The sequence below is a fragment of the Sparus aurata genome, chromosome 13, assembly GCF_900880675.1.
Source record: "Sparus aurata chromosome 13, fSpaAur1.1, whole genome shotgun sequence".
Lineage (NCBI taxonomy): Eukaryota > Metazoa > Chordata > Actinopteri > Spariformes > Sparidae > Sparus > Sparus aurata.
Window position 1 is genome coordinate 7,987,748 of NC_044199.1, and position 24,216 is coordinate 8,011,963.

At 43.5% G+C, this 24,216-nt stretch overlaps 4 protein-coding genes across 10 annotated transcripts; 2 read left to right on the plus strand and 2 right to left on the minus strand.

The window, feature by feature from the left end:
* Positions 1 to 557: 557 nt before the first annotated feature.
* Positions 558 to 7,310, minus strand: ccdc61 (coiled-coil domain containing 61). 6 transcript variants are annotated; one of them, XM_030438998.1, is made up of 13 exons: positions 7,026 to 7,310; positions 5,304 to 5,461; positions 5,138 to 5,220; positions 4,327 to 4,487; positions 3,763 to 3,915; positions 3,472 to 3,679; positions 3,279 to 3,379; positions 2,943 to 3,163; positions 2,769 to 2,847; positions 2,497 to 2,694; positions 2,276 to 2,309; positions 1,527 to 1,587; positions 558 to 1,417 (listed from the first exon to the last, which is right to left on the minus strand). In XM_030438998.1, exons 2-13 carry the CDS (start codon positions 5,449 to 5,451, stop codon positions 1,323 to 1,325), a joined length of 1,542 nt encoding a protein of 513 aa, XP_030294858.1. In that variant the 5' UTR covers positions 5,452 to 5,461; positions 7,026 to 7,310; the 3' UTR covers positions 558 to 1,322. The 6 variants fall into 6 exon arrangements, with proteins under 6 accessions (XP_030294858.1, XP_030294855.1, XP_030294856.1 ...); XM_030438995.1 differs by having other exon boundaries at positions 2,264 to 2,309; positions 7,026 to 7,308; XM_030438996.1 differs by having other exon boundaries at positions 1,521 to 1,587; positions 7,026 to 7,306.
* Positions 6,414 to 10,922, plus strand: itpkca (inositol-trisphosphate 3-kinase Ca). Its single transcript, XM_030439000.1, has 7 exons — positions 6,414 to 6,563; positions 8,694 to 8,784; positions 8,907 to 9,120; positions 9,522 to 9,726; positions 9,841 to 9,942; positions 10,026 to 10,097; positions 10,196 to 10,922. Exons 1-7 carry the CDS (start codon positions 6,552 to 6,554, stop codon positions 10,400 to 10,402), a joined length of 903 nt encoding a protein of 300 aa, XP_030294860.1. The 5' UTR covers positions 6,414 to 6,551; the 3' UTR covers positions 10,403 to 10,922.
* Positions 10,923 to 13,207: 2,285 nt separating this feature from the next.
* kcnk12l (potassium channel, subfamily K, member 12 like) lies at positions 13,208 to 17,623 on the plus strand. Of its 2 annotated transcripts, none has more exons than XM_030438953.1 (3): positions 13,208 to 13,372; positions 13,608 to 14,138; positions 14,240 to 17,623. In XM_030438953.1, the coding sequence occupies exons 2-3, from the start codon at positions 13,793 to 13,795 to the stop codon at positions 15,247 to 15,249; spliced, it is 1,356 nt and encodes a 451-aa protein (XP_030294813.1). In that variant the 5' UTR covers positions 13,208 to 13,372; positions 13,608 to 13,792; the 3' UTR covers positions 15,250 to 17,623. The 2 variants fall into 2 exon arrangements, with proteins under 2 accessions (XP_030294813.1, XP_030294811.1); XM_030438951.1 differs by having other exon boundaries at positions 13,208 to 13,365.
* Positions 16,222 to 22,670, minus strand: ppm1nb (protein phosphatase, Mg2+/Mn2+ dependent, 1Nb (putative)). Its single transcript, XM_030438954.1, has 6 exons — positions 21,773 to 22,670; positions 20,964 to 21,535; positions 19,235 to 19,352; positions 18,082 to 18,196; positions 17,926 to 17,989; positions 16,222 to 17,828 (listed from the first exon to the last, which is right to left on the minus strand). The coding sequence occupies exons 1-6, from the start codon at positions 22,176 to 22,178 to the stop codon at positions 17,811 to 17,813; spliced, it is 1,293 nt and encodes a 430-aa protein (XP_030294814.1). The 5' UTR covers positions 22,179 to 22,670; the 3' UTR covers positions 16,222 to 17,810.
* Positions 22,671 to 24,216: the final 1,546 nt, after the last annotated feature.

A 24,216-nucleotide genomic window follows, 5' to 3' on the forward strand; every position in this document is an offset into this window, starting at 1 on the left:
CCATCAGTGTTTGAAGGTATGAATAACTAAGCCGCTATGGATAAAAGCCCTAAAATAATCTCCTCACAATTGTCAGTGTCACAAAACATAAACCCTTACAAATAATCCCAAATATCCCTCATATGAATTCCCTGAGGAATGTGTTTCAATTGTGAAGATGTCCTGTAGGGATTACGCAGGATATGGAATTTGTAACTTTTTCGCAATTCCATATCATCTCAAGAATACCATCCTCTTAAGTCATATATACGTTTTGAACATGTGTAGCTTAAAATCATTGCGCATGTATATCTCGCGTGTGCTGCATTCCCCCCCCCTCCATGACATAAACCAACATAAGGCGCTCGTGTCGTCCCCCTGAGTATCTCGGTAGAAAGAAAGCAGCTGTTCAGACACGGACTCGTTCCCCTGAGAGAGAGGCTCCCTGGCCAGAAGCTTATTTGTTAATTAATGAAAGCAAGCCAGCTGTAGTGGTGGAGACCCTTCAAGGTTTCCCTCAGGATGCACTACGACCGACACTGGTGAAGAGTAAAAGAAGTGTGCACACAAAACGATGATATGTTTCTTATAAATTATATTTTAAGTGGTATAAAAGACAGACAGGAGATAGTGTACATGTACAACAGTTTCATAGAAAATTTGGCAGTTCCACCGTCATGACAAGGTGTCAGTGTTCATACACTTGCAGGTATGATCACCATGAAATAACTTCTTTTGCTTGAATTTGGGATATACAGTCCTCTGAAGTTCAAACAGTAAAAACAACACATTTGTAATGCAAGGTCATGTAATGGTATCGACTATAAAGTTCATATGCAGCGGGAATGCTGACTTCAAGGTCAATAGGAAAGGCAATGTACACTAGTGGGTGGAGTAACATTTAACCATTGAATCCTGTGATCGTGTGATGCATGCGGTCAGTCAGGTCCTCGGCTTGCTTATTGCCTGAGAGACAACAGTCAGTCGTGGGTTTAACAGTCAGCAAAGGAAAAGAAACACAAGCGTGTGAAGAGGTTAGTGCCGGATTTGACTTGTTGAGTTGAAAAAGGTATAAAAAAGAAAAGGTAACACAACACTCCGACAGTCATATTTTAAGTTAATTCATAAAAACGTGGTATATTAAAAAAAAAAAATTTTAGTCGACAAAAAGTAGTCCTTCACAGTGATGGCTGTAGTTTCCTAAAGTCCTGAAAGTCTGACCCTCCAGAAGGACGTTTAGTCTCTTACGTGAACACAAACACATCGCTTGTGTTTGAAGCTTCACGTGTTCCTCCTCAGTCTGTGCCCAGTAATAGCAAAAAGTCGGCTCATGTGGTGTTTTGTCAGTGTCCTGTATCCAGGTCCCTCATGTACTCCTGAAGAGCCTGCAGCCTGGCATCAATCTCCGACAGTTCAGCGCCTGTATCTGCAGAGCTGTCTGGGTGTGGACAAATGAGATGAATGATAAGACGGTGTGTATTTGTATTTTTTTATAGCTCATCTAAAATATTTTTATTGCAGCAAGGCTTGTGATGAATTACCTTTATCTTTCATTCTGTACGACGGAGTACTGCATAATGGCTTTCTGGTCAAAAGGCCTCCTCGAGACTAGAAACAGATGAAGTGCACATTAAAGAAGTCTGGCAGTGTTCTGTTTTACAGAAAATCCAAGAAAAGACAAAACCAACAATGAATTGATCTAACAAACAGTATTATTTATTTTAATCTTTATCTAATTTGTTTTTGTCTGTCATATTTAAAGCAGAGATTTGCTGTGTTTCTTTGTCTTTGGGTTTTGGTCGAACAAAAGAAGCAATTTGAAGATTTCACTTAGGGCATGTGATGTGTGCTTTTCACAATTTCTAGACATCTTATTGACTAAACAATTAATTGTGAGAATAAACGACAAATAATTCAATCATTAGTTGCACGTCCTAGCTCCACTACTGTTCTGCATCATGCTGCCTTTAATACCCACTTGTATCAAATGTGTATTATTCCACAGCTGGAAATAGTCCCCAACATATGCAGCATTTACTCATTTTCAATAGCATTTGCCAATAACTACAGTGGCCAAGATGTTTTAGGAAATTACTGAGCCTTTAACAAAAACAAAATGAAACAATATCATTTGAAGCCTGTTTTCAATATTTGTTATCAAAGGGAACAAATGGAGCCGAAGCTGTGAGCCACAACAATTGAAATAATGCACTGATGGTTTTGTGTCTTTGGTTCTCTTCAAGGGATTTGTTGATTGTACAATAAACAGTGTTACATGACTCATCATGTCACTCACCACACTGGGTCCATTGTAAGTCTGTTTTCTTCCTCTGTAAACAAAGAAAAACAGATTTTTTAATGGAGAAAATAAAGTGAAATAATCATAAATTAATATATCAAACACGTTAATATAATAATAATAATTATAACAATAACAATAATAACACATTTAGATAAAGTAAATATAAAACACAAAGCAACAGTGATCTCACAAAACCTCTCTGACCCCATCATCACCTGAACAGAGTTTGGGCCATTTCCTCCATATCCACTAACGAGCTCTCAGAGGAGTTCCTGCTCCCTCTGCGCTCCACGGATAAACTCCTGCCTCTGCTGCCAGACCGGACCATGTGAGGATAGGCCTCTCTGGAGCGCGAACGCCCCCTCTCAGGGACCGTGGGTGATGTCAGTATGTCCCTTCGTACCTTCCTCTGTCTGACACACACACGAAACGGAGTAAGCAGCAGATCCAACATCAACAGCAGATGGGAAAAATATTGGAAACCTACTTTTTGAGTTCTGCCTCTCTCTGCCGCCGTTGCCTGTCCTGGATGTAAGCAGTTGGGTCAAAGCGAGGAGCCCGTGACCCTGTAAGATAGTGGGTAGGAATTTTGACACCTAAGCACAAATTAAGATGGAGTATAATATGCCAATCACAGCAACATCATGAGAAGAGGCAGTACCTGTAGGAGATGGTGACGGCCTGGGTATGCGAGCTCGTGGTCCTGAGGAGTCCGCTCTTCTTCCCCTTTCCTCTGATCTTTGCACTCTGTCCTCCATCCGTTCTCTGGATCCTGAACGAGCCCTGACTGTCCCGTAGCCCGGCCTCCTATCGCGGGAGAGCGAGCGAAAGAATTCCTCGTCGACCCGAGAGCTGAGGCGAGCCGACACAGGAGTCACTCTACTGCAGACACACAAAGAAGGTGTGATTTAAGTAGACAAATAAGAATCAGACTTCATATGTTTTCTCTACATTGTAGTTGAATGGATGAAAGATAGAGAAAGTAAAGATATAGTACACGCTTAGATTGTCTAACCCTCTCCGTAGCAGCGCCAGTTCATTGGTGAGACTCTTGACTCGAATGCGTAGGGCGCGCTCTGATGCCCTCAGCTCCTCCAACTAGCAAGGAAGATAGGAGAGGAAATGTTAAAAACTAGCTGAGTAACATCCTCAATCTTTTTCAGCTAACTCTAACTGCCGAGGAGGCTTACCTGCTCCGTTAGCAGTCGCTGCTCCTGACATCGCTTGCTTGCCGAACGCTGACTTTTGGCCCTCTCTTTGCCAAGCTGCTCCTCCAGCGTCCTCACCACATCTCTGGTTCTCCAGTCCTCTGGTCCGGCTGTGGAACCACTTCCACTGACCTGCAGTCGCTCCAGAACCTTCGCCATGGCCTCCTTCTCTTCTCTCACCAGAGCCAGCCTAAAAAAGAATTTTAAAACATTTTTAAAAAAGCCCCACAACCATTAAAACATTGGTCACTGGAGAAAATAAACACAACCTACTCAGATCGTAGCCGCTGTATTTCTAGCTCTGCAGATTTGTTGACTCCATGAGAAGCGACGGTGTTGAGCTCAGCCCTCAGAGCTCTGACTTCCTTCTGCAGGGCAGCTGGGTCAGGCTTCCCTACGTAAGGAAGGGGTAAAGGGTAGTGTATCCTAAAAACACAAAGTAGTTAAATAAAGAAACAATATACATCTGAGGTCAACACCAAACATTAGTATATAGGTCTAGTGTGTGTCGGATTTTGGCTTTTTGGGGGGCAGTAATGGATTATAATATTGGCAGAAATCAAATATAATTATGTTTTCATTATTGTAAAATCTGAAACGATGAATAGTTGTGTTTTTATTACCTTAAAACGAGTCTTCTCGTTTCTAAAGTGTCTAAGAACAGAAAAAACAAACACTGGCTCTAGAGAGCCTTTCACGTTTTTCACATTTTTAATGGCCACTGACGAGGGGTGTTCAGTTGGTAGTAATCTGTAGCCTATTTGCTAGGTGCCACTAAATCCCACACACTGGACCTATAAGATGTGACTGAATAAACTCACACACACACACACACACCTGTCAAACTCCACAGTGTAGATGAGGATGAGATATCTTTTGGCAGTGAGAGCAGACGACTGCTGATTCCCGCGGGGACGACTAACCACTCCTGCTTTCCGGTTACGTAGCAGCTCCAGGTCGGAGTAGGTCAAGAGGTCAAGTGTCACAGAATCACTCGTCTGAAGAAAAGACTCAAGTTAGAGGTACAACATCGGAAATAATACATACCTAGAACTAAACTTAGGAGGCCACAATTATAAGAACATTTTTTTACATGTGTCATGTTTACAGATTTGCTTGACCCACATGCTCCGATATAAAAATGTTTTACTGTTTAATTTACAATTATCATTAATAAAAACAATACGATTCAGTATTTTTCTCTGCTGAGAATCTTGAATCAAATGTTGTTTCATTGTATTTTGACTGTTTCTGTGTATCACTTGTGTTTTCGCCTAAAACGACTAGACAGACTGGACTGACGTTAGCAGCACACACAAGTCCATGTGTGTTTGTGTGTGTCCTGTGCTTGTATTGTAGTTGAGACCAATTTCAAAATGTACACAAATTTTCAGTTGTTTCCCTGATTTCCCTCCAGGCCCTCTCCTTTAGTGCATTAATGAAAAGGGAGAAGGAATAAGACAGCTCAGGATAACTGTGCATTTTTCGCTCAAGTGGAAAGATTAAGCTCGAATGAATGAGTCTCGCCTTAGCTCACACAGCCTCGGGCAAATCTGTGTCTGTTCTCATTTTTCTAGTAGCTTTGTATGCATTTATGCCATCTCAAAATGTTTCTTCCCATTTTGCCAGAGCACACCTTCAAACGTACCTTTCTAACAGCCGATTCCAACATGCTGCAGAAAATGGGGAACTGCTTGAAGTTGCCAGTCTTGCGGGTGAGGTCCTCAATGTCTGAAAATAAAGGTTGAAGAGTGAGTGAGACTGTTCGTGCCCCTGCTCACATTTTTCATCTATGATAAATGAGTGCTACTTACAAGCTGGATCGAAGTCCCCTCTCCACTGATCCGCCGTCGCGGAGTCGGAGATTTCCACTATCAGTAGACCTTTGTCCAACTCTACCTTCACAGAAAACTCCACTCCTCGAAACACAATATCTTCCATCAGCTCAGAGCCCTCGTCCATCGCTCTGGGTCTGTGGTAGAAGAAAACAGTAATTCCTTGGATTCCTGACAGCGGGAACGACCTACAAGGTCTAAAGCATGATCATTACCCTGATCTGATCAAGAAAGTGAATTTTCCTTGCAAAAAAATGGGAGCGCTCAGTTGTACAGTTAGTAAATGTTTCATAGTGCAGGAGGGTTTAGGATTCAGAGCCTCAGACCAGATGAAGCAATCAAGATCATAGCAATCAAATTTGGACTAAGAGGTGCACGACGCAGGGAAATGTATCTTATCTTCTATTTATTCTTATCAGTAAAATTATAATGGATAAATACAGATAATAATGCACGGGAAACCAATACACAGTAAGTGAGGGTATGCACCTTTTAACATTGGTTTGTAATCTGCAAATGAACTCAGTAAAGAAAGAGGAGAAGAACAAGCACAGCCCATGAAACATTTCCTAAGAGGAGGGAAAAAGCCAACAAGCTGTAACACAACAAATCCACAATGGGAATTTCAATCCATCTAGCAATCTTTGCTCACTACATCTCAATGTTCCCTTATTGTCAGGTGTGCATAGAATACAGTTACAGGCAGTTATTGGTATCGTTGTAGACTGACAAAAAAAATCTGTATTGTGCATCCCTAGTTTGGACGTATCAAAACTTGACTTCCAATATTTAAAAAAGGGAGCTCTGATTAGACGTCGGTGAAAAATCAGTCAAAAACTACGGATCATCTGTGCAGAAGTTAGGTCATATTTCATGTGCACATCCTGTTTTTCCACTCACAGGACTGATTTCATGGTTCAGCATCACAAGATCCTACATGTAAAAACATAAAAGATGGGGCGTATTGCCACTAAGGAAACAGACAACTGACGTCTGTGATCTGGGGCACATTCGCATGCTTATTCAAAATGCACCCATGTCATCATCCTGTCTCTGTCTTTCCTGTTTCACCTGGCTCACCTCACAGTCCGTCGTCATCACAACACACCGCGCGGGGCGGTAGCGAGCGGACAGAGTCCATTTCAAAAGGTGTCATCATTTTTATTGGAAAAAGTTCTGGTTGGTGGGACATATCTCACGTCGGGGACTCTGCACATGTTTTAAGTCATGTATTACGAGGTAAGTTATAATTTCTGTGTTGTCGTCGTTCTTAGCGAAGATGCAGTGATGTTAGATTTCGCGCTTGACTTCACTTTCTCCCGTGCGGTGAAAGAGAAATCTTTGTTAGGTTAACCTCATCCTTCACTGTAACATGCACAGAAAACATTGCGGACGGCGGACAGTTTCTCGTTTGACTTGTCAAAAACAAGCATCGTTAAGTTTGAGGCTCTATTGAATTGATCAATCAAGGCTTTTTAAATACAAGAAACGCTACGTTTTCCTCCACTTCAGCTAGCGAGTGTTAACGTCAACTGCCAAACGTTAGCTAAGGTTAGCTAGCACGGGCATTATTGTTAGTTAGCGCTGGTTCACCGCAACTAACCCAAACTTGACTCGCAGTTAGCTAACTGAGCTATCTGTATGAGGAACCCACCATGTTATTCAGTGTGCGGATAAACGCCAACATAAAAATTTACGCACCTTTGGTTGAAGTAATGATGCTGAATGAGGCAGGGTTAAGTTGTCAACACATAGCTACTCGTTGAAAAAGCATCACGGCGCGTTAGCTTGGTGAAGTAAATGAGACAGCTAGCGTTAGCCGCTCGACTGGTGCGACGGGACAGTCCAAAACAATGTGTAAGACCACCGGCACCGTGGAGACTGGAGCGGTTCAACAACCGGGAACCGTTAAACTCTTCTTCTTCACTTCGCTCTGCCTCTGCTGCCTCTTCCTCTGCCGACATTAGACGGAGGCTCGAAGGCTCTGAGGCGTGTCGCTGCCCCCTGCAGGCCGTGGACGGACACTACACCCACTGTACTGCAACACAAACCTGAGGTCACTGGAGGAAGAACTGTCAGATACTTTAATTAGTAAAGTAAAAGAAGCAACGTTATTGCATTCAAACGTTGAATTTAAACATACTTAAGTGTCATCACTGATAATATATAATAAAATGCAAAACATACTCAAGTGAACACACAGTAAGCAGGAAAAATGGCATTTGTTTATAAATCTCCTGACTTTTTGTGCAAGCTTTTGGAAATGTTTTTCATGTTCTTGTATTTATTTATAGCCTCCTATTTTGTACATTTATGTATTTGATCGTATTTATTTTATTGTTTCTATTTCTTCCATGTTCACGTCTTCTGCTCTCATTTTATCTGCTGTTTTTTTTTCCTTTTGTACAGCACTTTAACAATGTAAGAATGCTATATAAATGCGTTTTATCATTATTATAATTATCATTACCAGCGTTAAAGTAAATATCAAACTAAAGATATTGTGTTATAACATACATACCGATATCACATGTACTTAAGTATCAACAGTATATGTTTTGTAAATTGTACATATATTTACATGTTAGTATATTGTGTACTATGGCTGGACCGATTATTGGATCTGATCTTTTTTTCTGATTATTGGAATTTGAGGTTTTTTTTTTTAAACTAAATGCCCGTAAAATAAGTAAATTAAAAATGCATCTGCTTTGGCTCTGATGCAGCGTGCCATGTAAAAAGTACTTGGTTACTAATTTTATCAAATAAATGTAGTGGAGTAAAAGTACAATATTTGCCTACAGAATGATGTGGAATAGAAGTATAAAGGTGCAAAAATGTTAATACCCTAGTAAAGTAATTGTACATCAAAACTGTACTTAAGTACAGTGATTGATTAATTATACTTGGTTACATTCCCTCACTGATTGTTTCTCTTAGATTGTGTTAACTTTACTTGATAATCTGCTGTAGCTGGTGATGTCAGATAAAAGTACGGCATTACATTTCTAACATAATTTCAAAACTTGGAACCAACTTCCATGTTGTCATTGTCAACATGTGTCTCAGCCTTCCACCGCTCAGTTAATGGCCGTTTTCAGTAGGAAGAAAACAAGCGCTCCCAATGAATGTTTGACAAACCTGTTGTGTAACATCAGAGCCTCACAGAGTCGTGGGTTTAAGGGCTGTTTCCATGGAGACGTTGTTCACCCATTAAGGAACGAGTTGAGCGACTAAGTCTGAAGTCTGAGGTCCTTGCCTCCTGTCTGTAGATGCAGGAAAACACAGGCATCGGAGGAGTGTGACCTCAAGTGTGTGTGCGTGCTAAAGAATGACTGACTGAGGTTTTTAATTGGTTTTCCGATGCAGAACTCCGCATGGAAGAAACATAAAACGTCACCGCTCCTTCTTATGGCTCCCAAGACACCTCAGCAGTTGATGCAAGTGGCCGGACATGCAGGTTAGTTGTTTGTTTCTCACTCACTTGTCGCTTCGTTTAGCTTCTCAAGCTGGTCTTATTCTTATTCTGGTGAACAAATATCCACAGTCAAGGAATAAATATGGTTGTATGTCTCTTTATAGGTGACTTTCGTGTCGGGGATTATGGCACAATGCTGAAGAAGTTCTGTGAGAGGGAGCAACAGTGCTACCTCAGGCTGATGAAAGACGCGCTGAGGCCCTTTGTTCCAGCCTACCACGGTGTGGTGCAGCAGGACGAGGAGGATTACAACATGATGGATAACCTGCTAAACAATTTCAGCACGCCTGCTGTCATGGACTGCAAGATGGGCAGTCGGTAAGCTTAAACAGAGCAGTGAGCAGTTGAACGTGTCTTGGTTTTTTTTCAGGCAGATTTGAAGGAGACGTACTAGAGCGCAGCACAAAAAGGACTCGTAGGTCTCGATTTCTCCTGTTTATCAGAAACGACATGAATGAAACAAACGTATTGTAAGAAAACCAGCAGAAAAGTTTTCTTGTGAGGAATAAAAGCAGTTAAAATAGTCGAGGAACGTGTGCACAGATGCACAGTAAGGACCCAGTCAGTATCTATTAAATTAAATTTAAAAGTAGCTTTAATTAAGCTGGCAGATTTAATGGAGAATAACAGAAGTCCCCTTTAAAAACTCTGTATTTGAACAGTTACAATAATCCTTTAATGCAATTTATACGCCTCAGTCACAATACTCTCCTTCACAGCACGTACCTTGAGGAGGAGCTGCTGGTGGCCCGAGAGCGGCCCCAGCCTCGTCATGACATGTACGAGAAGATGGTGGCTGTGGACCCAGAGGTCCCAACAGCCCAGGAACGAGCCCAGCAGGCGGTGCTGAAAACCAGGTACATGCAGTGGAGGGAGACTCTGAGCTCCACGTCAACTCTGGGTTTCCGCATCGAAGGATTCCAGGTAGGCTGCAAAGTTCTGGACAAAGAAAGTCGTGTCAGGTCACTGAATTTTCATCATCTAACAGCTGCAGTTTTTGCATTATGATGCTGAAATCTGTATTTTTTCCCCGTGCAGAAGTCCAGTGGAGAATGTCACACCAATTTCAAAAGGACCAAAAGCAGAGATCAAGTGACAGAGGCATTCGACAGCTTTGTTGAATCCAATACACACATTGTGGTGAGTGTGAGATTCGCTGACGTTTCTCTGGCGACTCATAGTTTCTCTTTCCTCTCTTGTAAAAATCTTGTCTTTCCCTTCAGTGGGGCTATCTCAGATGGTTGAAACAACTGCGCCAGGTGTTGGAAACGTCAGACTTCTTCAGAGCACACGAGGTCAGATGTGTTGAAAGGAAAGAGCCGACGAGCTCCACGCTGATCATTTATACACATTTGACCTGGTGGAATGTTTTCTGACAGCTGTATCCCCGCAGGTTGTGGGCAGTTCCCTGCTGTTTGTACACGACTGGACCGGCAGAACAGGAGTCTGGATGATCGACTTCGCAAAGACCGCGGCCTTGCCGTCACACATCACCGTGGACCACCGCAGTCCCTGGGTAGAGGGCAACCGAGAAGATGGCTACCTGTGGGGTCTGGACAACCTCATCGACACACTGGCCAACATGCTGCCACGGACCTGACCGGCGCTCCAATAACACGTGGACGTTTACTCTCAGCTCTTCCTTCACCGCTCATGAGCGAATGACTGCAGAGGCACCGTCTTCTGAAACGGTTGTGTTGAAATATGGGAATGAACTCTTTAGAATAATAATCCAGTATGAGGGTGTAAACAAAAAAAAAAAAGAATGGAGGATGTGATTGATTAAAATAACGATACATGTAGCAGAATTTTCCAGAACAGATATATTTTCAGTAAATTAGACAAACAGCGTGGGGCGAAAGAACGCCGGTGATTTATGGAACCAAAAGTTTGACCACTGAGTAGACCAACGACACGGAGCTCAGCCTGTAGGAGCCATGAAATCTCCAGCCTCAGCGGGAGACCCTCCTGTCTTGACATGACCTGCTCATTATTCCAGGAAAACATGGCACAAGCAATTATAGGCCAAAGATACTGTATGGCTGCCCCCTCTGACTCCAGATGATCAGCAGTTTAAATGTCACACTGTGTCATTAAAATGGTGCTAAACTCTCAGGCTACAAAGTGGACTTATTTCCTTCATTTTCATTCATTGTTTCTCATTATCATCATTATTTGTTGTCCTTTTTTACATTTTTTTTTATAAATGAATCATTTCGCAGTCATGCATTAGAAATAATTGCAGCATTTATGAATAGGAGTTAGGATTAAATTGTTGCGTAAACTACACATAATATCAATATTATTAGCAGAGAGTGATGTTAGGTAGCCGATTGTACCTAACATTACGATTAACCCTTTACACACAGTGATTTTATGGAGTTAAAGGACAAGTTCACCCAAAACATTTCTGGAGCTATATAGCAAAACACTGTTGCGGCATCAACTGAAGCAGATAAAAAAGAAAGTGAAAAATGACCTAAAATATCTACATATAGCTCATCTGGTGTAATCCAAGCGTCGGTAACCCCCAGAGATTACAAATTAATTTGAATTTTTTTTTATTTATACCACTTTTAAGCCAAAATCCTCACTGTTGCTGCTAAAGTGTCGTCTTAAATAGTTCCACAAGCTCAACTGCGTGTCGAGGATGTAAATAGCATCTTTGGGGGTGAGGAGATTTAGGCTTTAGGGCTTAAAGTTAGTTTGAAGTTAACTGAACTGATAGGATGACTTTCTCATCGACCTGGTTGTTGTTAGCATGTTAGCATGCAAAGTTAACATGGTAAAAACGATAAAACTAGCGACAGCCTGTAGACTCAAGGCAGCAACAGTAGATACACATTATTAAATGCATTGTTAGCACACTCATCTCGTGAGTTGGCTAATATTACAACGCAGTACTTTTATCTATTTGAAAAACAAGGAATACAGCTTTTGCTTTTAGCCATCCAAGCTGTTAGCAACATTTTCTGATAGGTCCCAGAGTTCTTTAGATTTTCATGAACTCCTGCAGCTGACATCTTGACATTGTAATCCACATGTGAAAACGGTCAATCGCATATTAATGTATATGAAGTTATATCAGATGCGAAAGTGATTTCTTATGTGGGAATTGTTATTTATAAGTGAAAATGCCTAAGTTACATGTGACATTATTTTTTTTCCAAGTTTAAATTTTAGTTAACATGTGAAAATAGTCGGATCACATGTGAAAGGCCAAATTCACATGTGACCTTGCCATCAGGGTTATCTTTTTGTCTCAGAACTGGTTTCTGGTCATTGTGATTCTAAGAACCTCATTTAAAAACAGCTGGATGATTGCTCTTTTGAGGCATGAAGGTCGATGACATTTAATGGTCTTTGCTTATGCTAAAATGCACATTTACCTCACAGTCCCTAAATAAACCAACGTATAAATGTATCGTAGTGAAGAGACTGTACCTATTTTTTTATAATGCATATTAAGATTGTTCAGTTTGTGCCAACATCAGTTCAACACCTGAATCATGCATAGAGTATAACGTTTTTTTTGTGTTACATACAGTAAAGCAATAATCTAAAACCTTTTTAAAAATTCCATTTTTAAATAAAAATCAGATATAAGTTTAAAACCTTAAATTTTATTGTTTAGTAATTAGTTATGTTAAATCTGTTGTAGTTCTTACTGATGTACTTACATATGTTACATTCATTATGATATGTTTTGAGTTGCAGCACTGTAAACCTGAGCGGATTATTAATCAGTGTTCAACACCTGATGCGGGGCCGACTGCTGAGATGAAGGCAGATGTGCTCTCTGTCTTGCACACCTGTCCACTCTTGTCGTTCAGCCATCAGACGGCAGGCGAGGGGAACCCCTTTGCCCTTACCTGCAGCGCCAGACGAGATTAAAGGGGTGAACAGACAGAGAAAGTGAGAGTCATGCTCGGAAAATCCTCCCACGCAGTCTGCTGCAACAACAAAAAGCCCTCTGAGAGGGACTGGAAGCTGCACAGTACAAGCACAGTCGGATCTGAGCAAATCCCACCGGAGCTCTTTTCAGTTGAGTACATTGCTCAAAGTGGTGGGAAAGGAAAAGGGCCAAGCACTAATTCAAATCCCCCCCCCCCCAACTTAATAGTAACCTGCTTAATTGGTGGGCTTGTGACCACATGACAACGTCTCTAATATTTAGACCACCGCTGAAGGGTTAGTTTCACTGTCAGATTGCAGCTGCGCCTCAAATGGTACCTGAATGAACGGAACAATTATTTTTTGGACTTTCAGGGGAAGTTAAATTGAGGTGTGATGAGGGCTTGCAAAAAAAGAAAAAAAGGGGCATACTGCTTTTGAAATAATGAAGAGACGACTGCAGCAGTCAGGGTGTGCTCAAAGATGGAGGGGGTGGGCTGAGGGATGATGATGTCAGCGTGTGACAGATGAAACATCAGACAGCCTTTCAGTTTGCACGGAAAAACTCAAGAGGCTTTCCTCTCGCTGGTCATTGTTCAGCAGATCCATGGAGAGAGCACAGCGCACCAGGAGCGCTCGGGGAACAGACGCCACCGGCAGCGAGACCAGGTACTAGGTGCTCTTTTTGATTGAAACTTTTTTTTAATTCCATATTTCAATTTTTTTTTTAATCAGTGTGTGGATTCAATTAAACTGCTCCTGACTTTTTAACCAAAGCATTGCACCTTTTCAGGGAAGGTTTTGTAGTTGGAGTCATTTTGTATCATAAAAGGGGGAAAAAAATAAATAAAATAAAGCATGGATAGTTTGTAAAATGAAATATTTATCAGTCTTTTATTGTTGTCTTACAGGCTGTGCTCTCTTCATCATTCTTCTGCTAAATGAGAGAGCCAAATGTGTTGCTTGTCATCTGAACCACAAGTGCTTCAAATAGCCGGTGCATGTATGTGTTGGCTGCTGCGTGCAACACATACTGCGAGCGTGTGATTTGGAGGCACTGGTGGAGGCGGTGCATGTTGTTGCTGTCGCTGTGCTCATGGCTCAGAGGAGGGCTGCTGGGGGCTGCTGCTGCCCCAGGGCGCCCATGAACGAAGACAACGCCCGTTTCTGCCTGCTGGCCGCGCTCATCCTGCTCTACCTGTTGTGCGGGGCGGCCATCTTCTCAGCCCTGGAACACCCCTTCGAGCTGCGTGCCCGCCGCCTCTGGAAGCAGCAGCTGGACAACTTCACCCAGAGGTACAGGGTCAACCTGGGCGCCCTGCACACCCTGCTGCGTCAGTATGAGGAGGCGAACGGCGCTGGGATCAGGGTGGACGCGTTGAGGCCTCGCTGGGACTTCTCTGGAGCTTTCTACTTCGTGGGCACGGTGGTCTCCACTATTGGTAAGCGGCGACGCTGTTTTGTTGTTCTCACGTGCCATTTCAAAAAAGTTCCTCAATGACACTGTTGGTCAACTTTTTAATTTTGTGTTTCCCCTCTCCAGGCTTCGGCATGACCACACCAGCGACCATAGCTGGAAAAATATTCTTGATTTTCTATGGTCTCATCGGCTGCGCTGCCACCATCCTCTTCTTCAACCTCTTCCTGGAGAGGATCATCACAATGTTGGCTTACATCATGCGCTGGTGTCACGAGCGCCGGCTGAGGTGTGCTGGGGTCAGGGTGGAGTCGAGCAGGGAGGAGACGTCCGGTGAGGAGGACAGTCTGGAGGGCTGGAAACCATCGGTCTACTATGTGATGCTGATCCTGGGGGTGGCGTCGGTTGTGATTGCGTGCAGTGCCTCCACCCTGTACAGCTCCATGGAGAACTGGAGCTACGTGGACTCCCTCTACTTCTGCTTCGTGGCCTTCAGCACCATCGGCTTCGGGGACCTGGTGAGCAGTCAGCGAGAGCAGTACGAGTCTCAGGAGGCCTACCGTCTGGGGAACTGCCTTTTCATCTTGATGGGGGTGTGTTGTATCTACTCACTTTTCAATGTCATTTCCATTATCATCAAGCAAACTCTCAACTGGATTGTGGGAAAGCTGGTGTGCTGTGGGCGCCACCAGCCCTGCTCCTGCTCCAGACCCGGCTGCGGGTGGCTGTGCTGCCCCTGCCTGCAGAACAAGAAACACAAACAGAGGCGCCTGCCTCCACACCTCAGGCAAAAACGCTTAAAGCGCAATGCCGTGCAGCCCATGGCATCCCACTGCCCTGCGGGACGACACCGCTACACGGAGGGCTCAGTGGAGACGGTGTGTGACAGTGAGACGGATGCAGGTGCAGTGGCTGACGGGGTGTATGTAGGCCGGCGTATGTCAGGAGAGATGATCTCCGTCAATGAGTTCATGGTGTCCAATAAGGTGTCCCTGGCACTGCTGCAGAAGCAGCTCAGTGAAACAGCTCATCAGGGCCCACGTCAGAGCTACGGCCACCAAAATGGATTCTCCGGTGGTGTGGGGGCCTTGGCCATTATGAATAACCGCCTTCAGGAAACCAGTGTAGATAGGTAGCACCAGCAAGATGTTATTCCAATGTGTGTCGCTTTGGGTTCTCTATATTGCAACCCTGATTTCGAGAAAGCCAGTAACTCGTCCTCTAATTAGCATCTGTGTGGCGCCCCTCTGGACGTCCATGCAGATAATAGTAGATCTCCAGGAGGGACCCTGGACATCAAATAATTGATGACATTTTGTTCAGTGTAGACGAAGAGAGAAAAGAGCTGAACGTGATTTAAAGAATTCAGCATGGCTGTGAAGAGGGGTCTGATGTCTTGAAGTGATTGGCTCATACAAAAGCAATCAGATGAAAGAAGCAGTGAAGGACCACTTGATGGGAGCTGCTGATTTGAGAGTGCTGGCTGCACATGTCCCCCCGAGCTCCTCAATAAATGTGGTTTTTACGTGAGGTGGTAGTCAGTAATAGTCAACATACAGACATAAACACATGTCTACAGTCTGCTCTTAGATGACTAGCTGCATATCTAAAACATTTGAGCTGTCGTTTGTATTTAAACAGAGCTTCTCGAAGCTCAAGAACACTGAGAAAAGGACATTTTAATTTTTTGATTGCCCACAAGTCGCCCATCTTGCTTCATCAGTGCACGTCATTGAAATTCATAGTAATCATGAAAGAGCGCTGAGATCCAGGGCCTTCAACAGAGCTCGTCTAATCAAACGAGGCCCGTAGAGGACGTCCTTATGTCAATAAGTGCTGTACAGATAGTTGCTGGATCACATCAACAGAGCGGCGAGCAAGATTCAGGCCCTCCTTGGCCGGCTGGAGGAGATCCTTTACTATGCAAGAAAAGCCATTTTAATTTGTTATCTGGTTTTCATCAGCGCTTGGGATGATGGGAAAAGCTTCCGTCTAAGAGACAAAATCCTCCATTTTCCTCTTGTGGTTACGCTTCACTGTTACTAATTTCAAACCAACGATGGAAATAGTTCACTAGTGAGTTACTGTGGGTACAAAAACTGCACGTCGTCAGTCAAATATTCTTTATTTAGATTTAAAACAATCATGACTCCTAACATGTAACGTCTATACACAGAGAATTTACTCACCGAAATAATATAACAATGCAGATTAAATGATCCGTTCCGAAACTGACCCGTTCTGATGCTGTTTGTTTTATCAGCTATATAAAATATGAGTAAGGCAGCACAGTACATATTATCCAACTCATGGAAAAAAACACATTTCATACACACTGTATTGAAGAATGTGTTTAGAACAATGGTCAATACATAAGGAGAACTGCTTTGCAAAACATGTCTGCATGTAGAACTTATTCAGTAAATACAGATTTTGAGGTTTTTGGCTAATTTTGTGGATGTTTTGATCTCAGTTTTTGGTCGCAGTCAAATGGCTAGAAAATAAGAGGCTAGAAAATCATCTATCACACACTTGTTTTAACACAAAACTTTTTGTAAACATCACTTCTGCCAAATGGATGTTTTTTATTCACGTTTAAAGGTGCAATACACAACTCCAACTCCAAACATTGCTGCTCACTGCTGCTAATACGCTGCTAGCTGCCGTTGGCTAGTAAGCTTAGTTAACCTAGCAGATAGCGGTTGTATTAGCTGACCCTGCCCGGACTGGGAGCTCGGGGCACGGTGGGGAGGGTTGGTACAAAATGGCCAGGGGCTAGCTGGTTAGCATGCTAACCTCAAAAGCTATCTCGGCCATACAACAATAGATGTCTTTTGCGTCGACTCTTGTTATTTATTCACACTCTGGTCATTTTAATTTGTTACATATTGCACCTTTAAAATAAAACACAAATAAAACAAAACGAGTGTAAATCATGTGTGAAATTGTTTTTTTCTTGACGAAGTGTGTGTGTTGAGATTTAATTAATCAAACTGAATATTAAATCAGTGTTCATTTTGCCCGTCACTTTCAAACCCATGGGAGAAGTATACCTTTGTGCGTTCCCATCAGTATGCCAGCTGCTAGCACTGTTAGCGCTGTTTCCTGTTGAAACAAAAATATATATATATATGCCAGCTGCATGCTAGCATTTGGCTAGCAATGACAAGGTTTCAGTCATCACATTTTTCCTTCCTACGGAGGAAAGGCAAACAGAAAAAAGTAAATAAGTACTCTATTATTATTCATATATATATATATATATCTCATATATCTATTCTTAAAACATCATTTTTAAAATATACCTTAACACATACTCATGTAACTTGTTTCATCCAGTGAAATTGTTCGGTTTCACAGTTGGCTGTTGTTCATAATATCATCTGAAATAATCATCTGTAACTTCTGTTCACTGGTTATGAGGCAGAGGTTTGTTGCTGGATCAGTATCTCTGAGTTAAGTTTTTACAAAATGTCCTTGTATAAATATAAAATGCATCAGGCTCTATTAGATCTATTTTTTTCATTGTATTTGTTGTGACAAGGTGCTGCTTGCTGGCATGATGTAAACAAACGTCCCTGTCTGTTAATTATCTCCCTTTTCGTCAGATTGCACACACGAAGAAAAACAGTTTCAACATTGACGTTAATTACAGTCCCTCCATGGATCCGTGGAGATAACATCCAGGTCGGGCTTCTCAGGAGCCTCCCAGGCCCTGGACAGACAGGTGATGGAGAAAATAATGGTGAATGTACTGGAAATAACATGTTTTCTAATGGTTAGAATGGGACAGGTGTGTAGATTCTACTCACATTTGGCAGTGTAGGTTTGTGTGTCTCCCTTTGTTGGTAGTAAGCGGAAATAATGCAGTTCCGTCTGTAACACACAGAAGTGACATGGTGAATTTCTCGATACAGGGCGTAGAGGCGCACGCTCATGTGGAAAAACACTGGTTTTGTGTCTCTTACTTGCTCTGTATGCCTCCACCTGGTGGTAACCCGGGGATGGCAGTGGATGCGAGGACAGTGAGGACGGACAGCAGGTCCGGCTCCTCTCCCCTGACACACAGCTCCTCATAGATCTCTGTCAAATAGTAAAGCAGACACAAAAATATAAGCACAATTAGTAAGGCCGCAAGCAAAGAATAAGCCCTGGAGTTGATCTATATTTCAACAACATATTAGTCCATCTGTCAATACTTTTGGCCCCGAGCCGACAGAGCATATTCACACAGCAGGCCACTATCCCCTGATGTCAACGTCAGGTCAGGAAGTTCAGATGCTGGGAAGTGTTCCAGGTTATGAGTTGTATAAACGTATGGAATATGACAAATTGTTATTATTTTCACCGCTTCCTGATTGATCAGCAACTGAAAAGACAATAATAAGCGAGCATCAGGGCATATTTTTTCACGGTAAAACAACATATTTAATTAGCTGATGTTACGATTTCTTTTCACTTTGAGGTTGAAATGAATGTGTCCCAAGATGCGTGTTCATATTTTACAGAATTAATTTACACCTCTTTCTTTCGCAAATGTGTAACACTGTCAAACAACAATGTTGGCTAAGACATGATTAAATGCTAATGTTAGCGGTTTGTCAAATATTGTGTTTTCACTTTAATCATGGCTCGATCTCCAGTTTGGCTTGAAGTTGCTCATCAATCGTGAAAGCGGTGAAATAATAATTTGTCAGAATCGCTACATTTAGGCTATTTGCAAGCACGACATTTACCACGTTGGGACAGTATATAGATATATATTTAAGGGACTGACTCAAAACAAACTCATTTTTGGATGACAATAGAGCTCATCAGCACAGATGAGACTATGGCTACATGAAGAAGACTTGTCATTGTCAGTAGGTTTAGCTCATTGTTGACTGTAACTCTTTTTATGTGATTTGTTGACAACAAGAAAATATAGAATACCATGACCTCAAACCTTCGATGATTAAAAAGGAGAACTAGTAAAAGAGAGGTGTTGTTTTTGTGTTCTTCAACTGCAAAACCATTAAATTCAAGAAAACAGAAATGTCACCACGAAACCAAAAATAAGGTCTTTAAATATGACAGCGCTCTGCCTTCCGCCTCCCTCGTGTGCCACCTATACCCACACACCTGCTACTTTGGACTCCAGCAGGTCCTCCAGCTCGGCCTCCTGGTGCAATGCCTCCGTGGACAGCTGGGGGGCTCCTGGGAAGCACAGCAGGATGATGCTGATGTTGTCCAAGCTGCCCTGTGGAGAGAAGCGGCGTCAACAGGGGTGAGTGATGGCAGCTGACCTCAAAAATGTCAGCACATCAAACATTAACTCAACCTGGGTGAACCGCGTTATTTCAGAAAACAGATCACTTTCACCTCAACGCATCCGTGTGCGCGCCGGAGCAGGAGAATGTAAATGGGGCCGTGGGAGAAGCTGTGACATTTTGAGGTCATTCAAGCTGAAGCGCCGTTATGTAACCGTGACATGATGGACATAATGGCCGAACAGCATGGATGTTAATGTGTGCACATGTGGCCCGTGTTTACCCCGGTGTCTCTTTGACTCTGCAGAAGGTCCGAGATGGGCAATTTATTCCATGAATTGCCTTGTGGGGCTCTGATTTAAAATGAGATATAAGGCTGATGTGATTCTCGTCAACAACACAAAGTATAAAACAAATAATAGATTTTAAATCTTCTCGACAAGCCAGTTCACATATTCTACAGATGAGTCGAGACATAGACGGATATTAGACACAATGTCCTTCACTTAACACCTTGAAATCTAGCAGCTGTGCGATGAGTGGATCTGACTGTAGTGGGATAATGAATCGCCCTCCTGGTCTGAAGTAATATTTTACGTGTACGGACGGTACGAAGAGCAGTTCCATGTTCTTCAACGTCAACCTTCAACCGCTCTCGGAGTGAGAGTGGCCTCACAGGAATCCGGAATAATCCCATGTAACCTGCCCTGACACTTCTGTGCTCTATTTTAAGGTGGTCTGTCACACTATTACACCCTGATCACAGCAGCGACAGTCTAAATGGAACTGAGGAAAAATTAAAAAAAAAACCCTCCGGCAGATATCAGAGCTGCCGTTCACAGACAAAGTGCTTTTCTCTGGTTCGTTTTTTGGATTTTGCCTCCATTTGCGCTTGAATGTTGTTAAAGTGTCTGTAATAGTTAGTCTACTATGTTATAGTGGTCGCTCTCATAATGATAAACCCACAGAACTATCACTTGGCTGACCTCACCCAAATGGAGCTTTTAGCCTCTTTCAGGTCATTGTTTCTGCTTCCCTGTTTATGTTCCCATTACTATAGTTTTCAGCCCCTACATGGCAGACGAAGTTATTGACTAGTTATTGCAATGTGCTATATTAAATACACTTTACTTACTTACTGTGACTGTTTTTGTAAACCTTTCCATCCCACAACATTTTTCCATGTTTGAACTATCTAATCAAAGCTGTCGGATAGGTGTGAACGGAGTCCTTGGGTTGAGTGAAAGTCAAATACAATCGATCCTTATTGATTATGTGTGTGTACTTTTAATTGCATAGAAACTCTGGCTGTTGCTGAGCTCCTTTCTCCAAACGTGGACTGACCCCGGCCTCTCTCACAATGGAGCCCAACAAACTCAACACGGCCACAGTTTAAGGGATTACGTTATTACATAAAACGCGCAACCCATTAAAAATTTACGTAACACAGTTTTACGCGGAAGTTTTGTTTCTCTGTTTCGAATCGGTTAAAAGGATTTGCCATTCAAACCACTGAGCATGTGGACATCTGTACGGTGCTGGATGACTTTGTGTTTGGGTTTAGATGACGTGCGCGCTGGTGTAAAGCAGCAGGCTCTGACCTTATAGAGACAGAGGTCAATGACTTGAGTGCAGACGTCTCTCAGGTCAGTGCACACGCGCAGCCGGTTGTGGATGAAGGCGCACAGCTCCTCGTTGCTGATCGTGTCCCACACCCCGTCGCAGGCGAGAACCAAGAACTCGTCTGCCGGTGAGCGCTCCACCACGCACACCTCCGGCTCTGGTGACACCATCTGCTGGCAGGGCGTCCGGTTCTCTGCCCCCTTGTAGCTGAAGTCCCCCAGACCACGGGACACTGCCAGGGAGCCGTTGATCCTTTGGATGGTGACAGAGCCGCCTGCGCTCTCAATGCGCTCCTTCTCCAGGGGGCAGTAGGGTTTGTGGTCCTCGGTGGAGAAGCAGACCTGGCCGGACCGGCACAGCATGGCCCTCGAGTCGCCGCAGTTGGCGAAGTAGATGTAGTAAGGTGAGATGAGAGTGGCCACCACGGTGGTGCCTCCCCGCTCCCAGCCTTCTCGACGTGCCACAGTGTGCAGGTGTTTGTCTGTTTGCAGGAAGCCCTCGACGATGGCTCCTTTCACCCTTTCAGGGTCGTCCTCTGCTCCTATTCCACCTGTTTGCACACGGACACGCTGTAAGACTACCTTTTTGTCAAACATCATTACAAAGAATTGAATCGATTTTTACAGAACACAGTGAAAAAAATGATCGATGATACTGATGATATAAAAGAGCAATCATCTCTCCGCATCAACACAATTAATCGATAAATGTATTTCCTAATCAAGGATAACAATAATCCACATCTCTGATCTTTCACATTCATTTCATTCAGTCGAATATCTTTCACCTGTGGCTAGGATGTGACCCAGAAGATGCTGGGAGCAGTACTGTGCCACCGTGCTGCCTGCGTGTCCGTCGAACACAGCGAAGAAGCTCCAGTCGGCCAGCTCTCCACCCAGCTGTGGCACACAGTTGTGGAAGTCCTCCATGTTGGCCCTCCAGCCCTGCATGCTCCCCAGGGCGTAGGTGAGGCCCCAGCGGGCGCAACCCTCCTCTGCCAGCTTGTCCAGGACCGGCCGGTCCAGGTAGGGGCTGGGGATGACCTCCTCCTTCTCCCCCTCCCCCGGCTGCTCCCCCTCTGCCGCTCCTCCACGGCCCCCTTTGAAGAAAGAGCTGACCCTCTTCTCCGTCTCTTTCACCAGCTGCCGCATAAACGCAGGCATCTCCACCGAGCCCTTCCTGGCTGTCCTCATGGTTCTTATGCACAGCGGATGTGATGGGAATCTTCTTTTATCCCTCGCCCGGTGCTTGTGGCTGGGACGGAGGGCTGAGATGGGCCTGATAGGGGGCCTGTGCAGTGTCTGCGTAGCCCTGCTGCTCCAGGGCTCAGAGCATGGCTGCCTCAGCTGATGGATGTTCTCAGTGCTGGCTGCTCGCCCCCCTCTCCCTGCTCATCTCCTTCCTCTCCTCTCTCCTCTCTGGAGACCTCACTGATCAGCGCTCTCTGCCACACTCATCCTTCCCTCTCCTCCTTGTTCGGTCGCTCCTCTGTGCTGCTGTGATTTCACCTTCTCCCTCGCTTTTTCATCGCTCTTTACCTCTTTCACCGGCTCTCCCTTGCTTTGTTGTTTTTCCCCCCATGCCTCCGCCGCGATTGGCTGGCTATTTGTGTGCACCAATCCCTGCCTATCTTGCATCGGCGCTGTCACGTCTGAGCTCAGCCTCTCTCGCTGTCCTCCTATCTGCAGCTCTGCCCCTCCCACATCTCTGGTAATCTCAACCTTTGATCAGCCTGGATTATGGGCTGCCACTGCTGCGGATTACAGGACTGTCGGCCATTTAGCACGCAGTGCGCGACTGGCTGTGGAGAGAAGAAGCACTGGGGGAAGAAAGCTTATTTCCAGCGAAAACACGGATGATCTCTTTAAGCTGATTTTTTTTTTTTACAGTAAGCATAGTGACAGTGCATGTACTGCACCTCTGCAGGGATTCATTCTGATCGTCCACCAATCAAAACCTGACATCAGAGCTGCATTCATTCTTAATTATTCAATGTAATAAAACATTTTGCTTGCAGTGACTCTGGACATCCTGTTCTTGTTGGTCTTTGTTTTATTTAATCGTTCATTGCTTGTAACTGATACTGGAGGAAACACGAAGGCTTTGGACTGAAATGTTCCATTAAAATCTTTGAATTCAGCTGCATTTGCAACTCGTTCAGTCTCTTTTCACGAGGATGAAGTCACAACAGATTTTTTTGTTTTTGCGTTTCACGTGACAACAAAGCAACATGTGTTATAGGATGGATGCGGTTGTGAAATGATCAGTATTTCTTCTTAAACTCTTTGAATCAAAATGCAAAGAAGACGATATAATCAACTAAAGACATTTTCTGTAAATACTTCAATAGAGATTAGAAGGGAAATGATTGCATCGCATGTCAGAAATGTGATTTCTGGACTTGCGTGATTATGCGCGTCACCGCAACACAACTTACAGCTGCTTGGTTTGGCGTCGTTCCTGCTTAAATCTGTGGGGGTCGGCCGGGATCGCATGCTTGGCTCCGTCATCCTCCTCAGAGTTTTGATTTGGGTGTGGTCACGCCACTGCGACCGGCCAAGAAAAGGACGGAGGAACTCTTTCAAATGTTTGATCAAGCTTGCTCATCATGTTCAGAGGGACACACAACAAACCCTATTATACTGTTAATGGACTGATATTATTCTTAACCGGCTTTCTTTCAATTCGTCTGTGCAAGATCATGTGGATTTTTCAACTGTTGTTTGTAGTATTTATGCAGCATTGATTCATACTTTCAACTATTACATACTGCAATGTCAGATTAGAATTATCTACTGTAGTTACAGTGTGGCAATTTTTAGGACCATGTCTTTTAGAACTGTAAATACATATACGTATATTTAACGCACATTCTTTTACAGTAATTTTCTATCATATTACTGGTATATTTGATTTTTCTTTATCTTTGTTTCTTATTGTCTTCTCTATTTAACTCTTTCTTAAAAATCACTCTTAAGTGTTATTATTTCTTTTCTAGAGGGAGCGACTGTACGTACCAATTTCCCCCTCAGGCATCAACAAAGCATTTGTGCTTCTGAGATACCTGAACATGGTGCGATCCTGCAGCTGCAAAAAAAATGTTTTTCATCTTTTTTGTTTAATCTTCATTCAACCAATCCAATAACGATCTGGAGGGATTTCAGGAAAGTGAAGGAGTACACAGATATCCTCCACAGCAGTGTGCAGCCTGCAGTATCTACTGTACCTGTG

Excerpts from the sequence above, each read along its gene's own strand:
- ccdc61 (XM_030438994.1), bottom strand. The coding sequence starts at position 5,451 with ATGGACGAGGGCTCTGAGCTGATGGAAGATATTGTGTTTCGAGGAGTG. Across the intron at positions 3,916-4,326 it reads TACACTGTGGAGTTTGACAG|GATACACTACCCTTTACCCC; the intron begins GTGTGTGTGTGT and ends TTGTGTTTTTAG. Across the intron at positions 3,380-3,471 it reads AGCGACTGCTAACGGAGCAG|TTGGAGGAGCTGAGGGCATC; the intron begins GTAAGCCTCCTC and ends CTTCCTTGCTAG.
- itpkca (XM_030439000.1), top strand. Across the intron at positions 9,943-10,025 it reads AATCCAATACACACATTGTG|TGGGGCTATCTCAGATGGTT; the intron begins GTGAGTGTGAGA and ends CTTTCCCTTCAG. Across the intron at positions 10,098-10,195 it reads ACTTCTTCAGAGCACACGAG|GTTGTGGGCAGTTCCCTGCT; the intron begins GTCAGATGTGTT and ends GTATCCCCGCAG.
- kcnk12l (XM_030438953.1), top strand. The coding sequence starts at position 13,793 with ATGGCTCAGAGGAGGGCTGCTGGGGGCTGCTGCTGCCCCAGGGCGCCC. Across the intron at positions 14,139-14,239 it reads CACGGTGGTCTCCACTATTG|GCTTCGGCATGACCACACCA; the intron begins GTAAGCGGCGAC and ends TCCCCTCTCCAG.
- ppm1nb (XM_030438954.1), bottom strand. The coding sequence starts at position 22,178 with ATGAGGACAGCCAGGAAGGGCTCGGTGGAGATGCCTGCGTTTATGCGG. Across the intron at positions 21,536-21,772 it reads GGGTCACATCCTAGCCACAG|GTGGAATAGGAGCAGAGGAC; the intron begins GTGAAAGATATT and ends GTGTGCAAACAG. Across the intron at positions 17,990-18,081 it reads GGTGGAGGCATACAGAGCAA|ACGGAACTGCATTATTTCCG; the intron begins GTAAGAGACACA and ends TGTGTGTTACAG.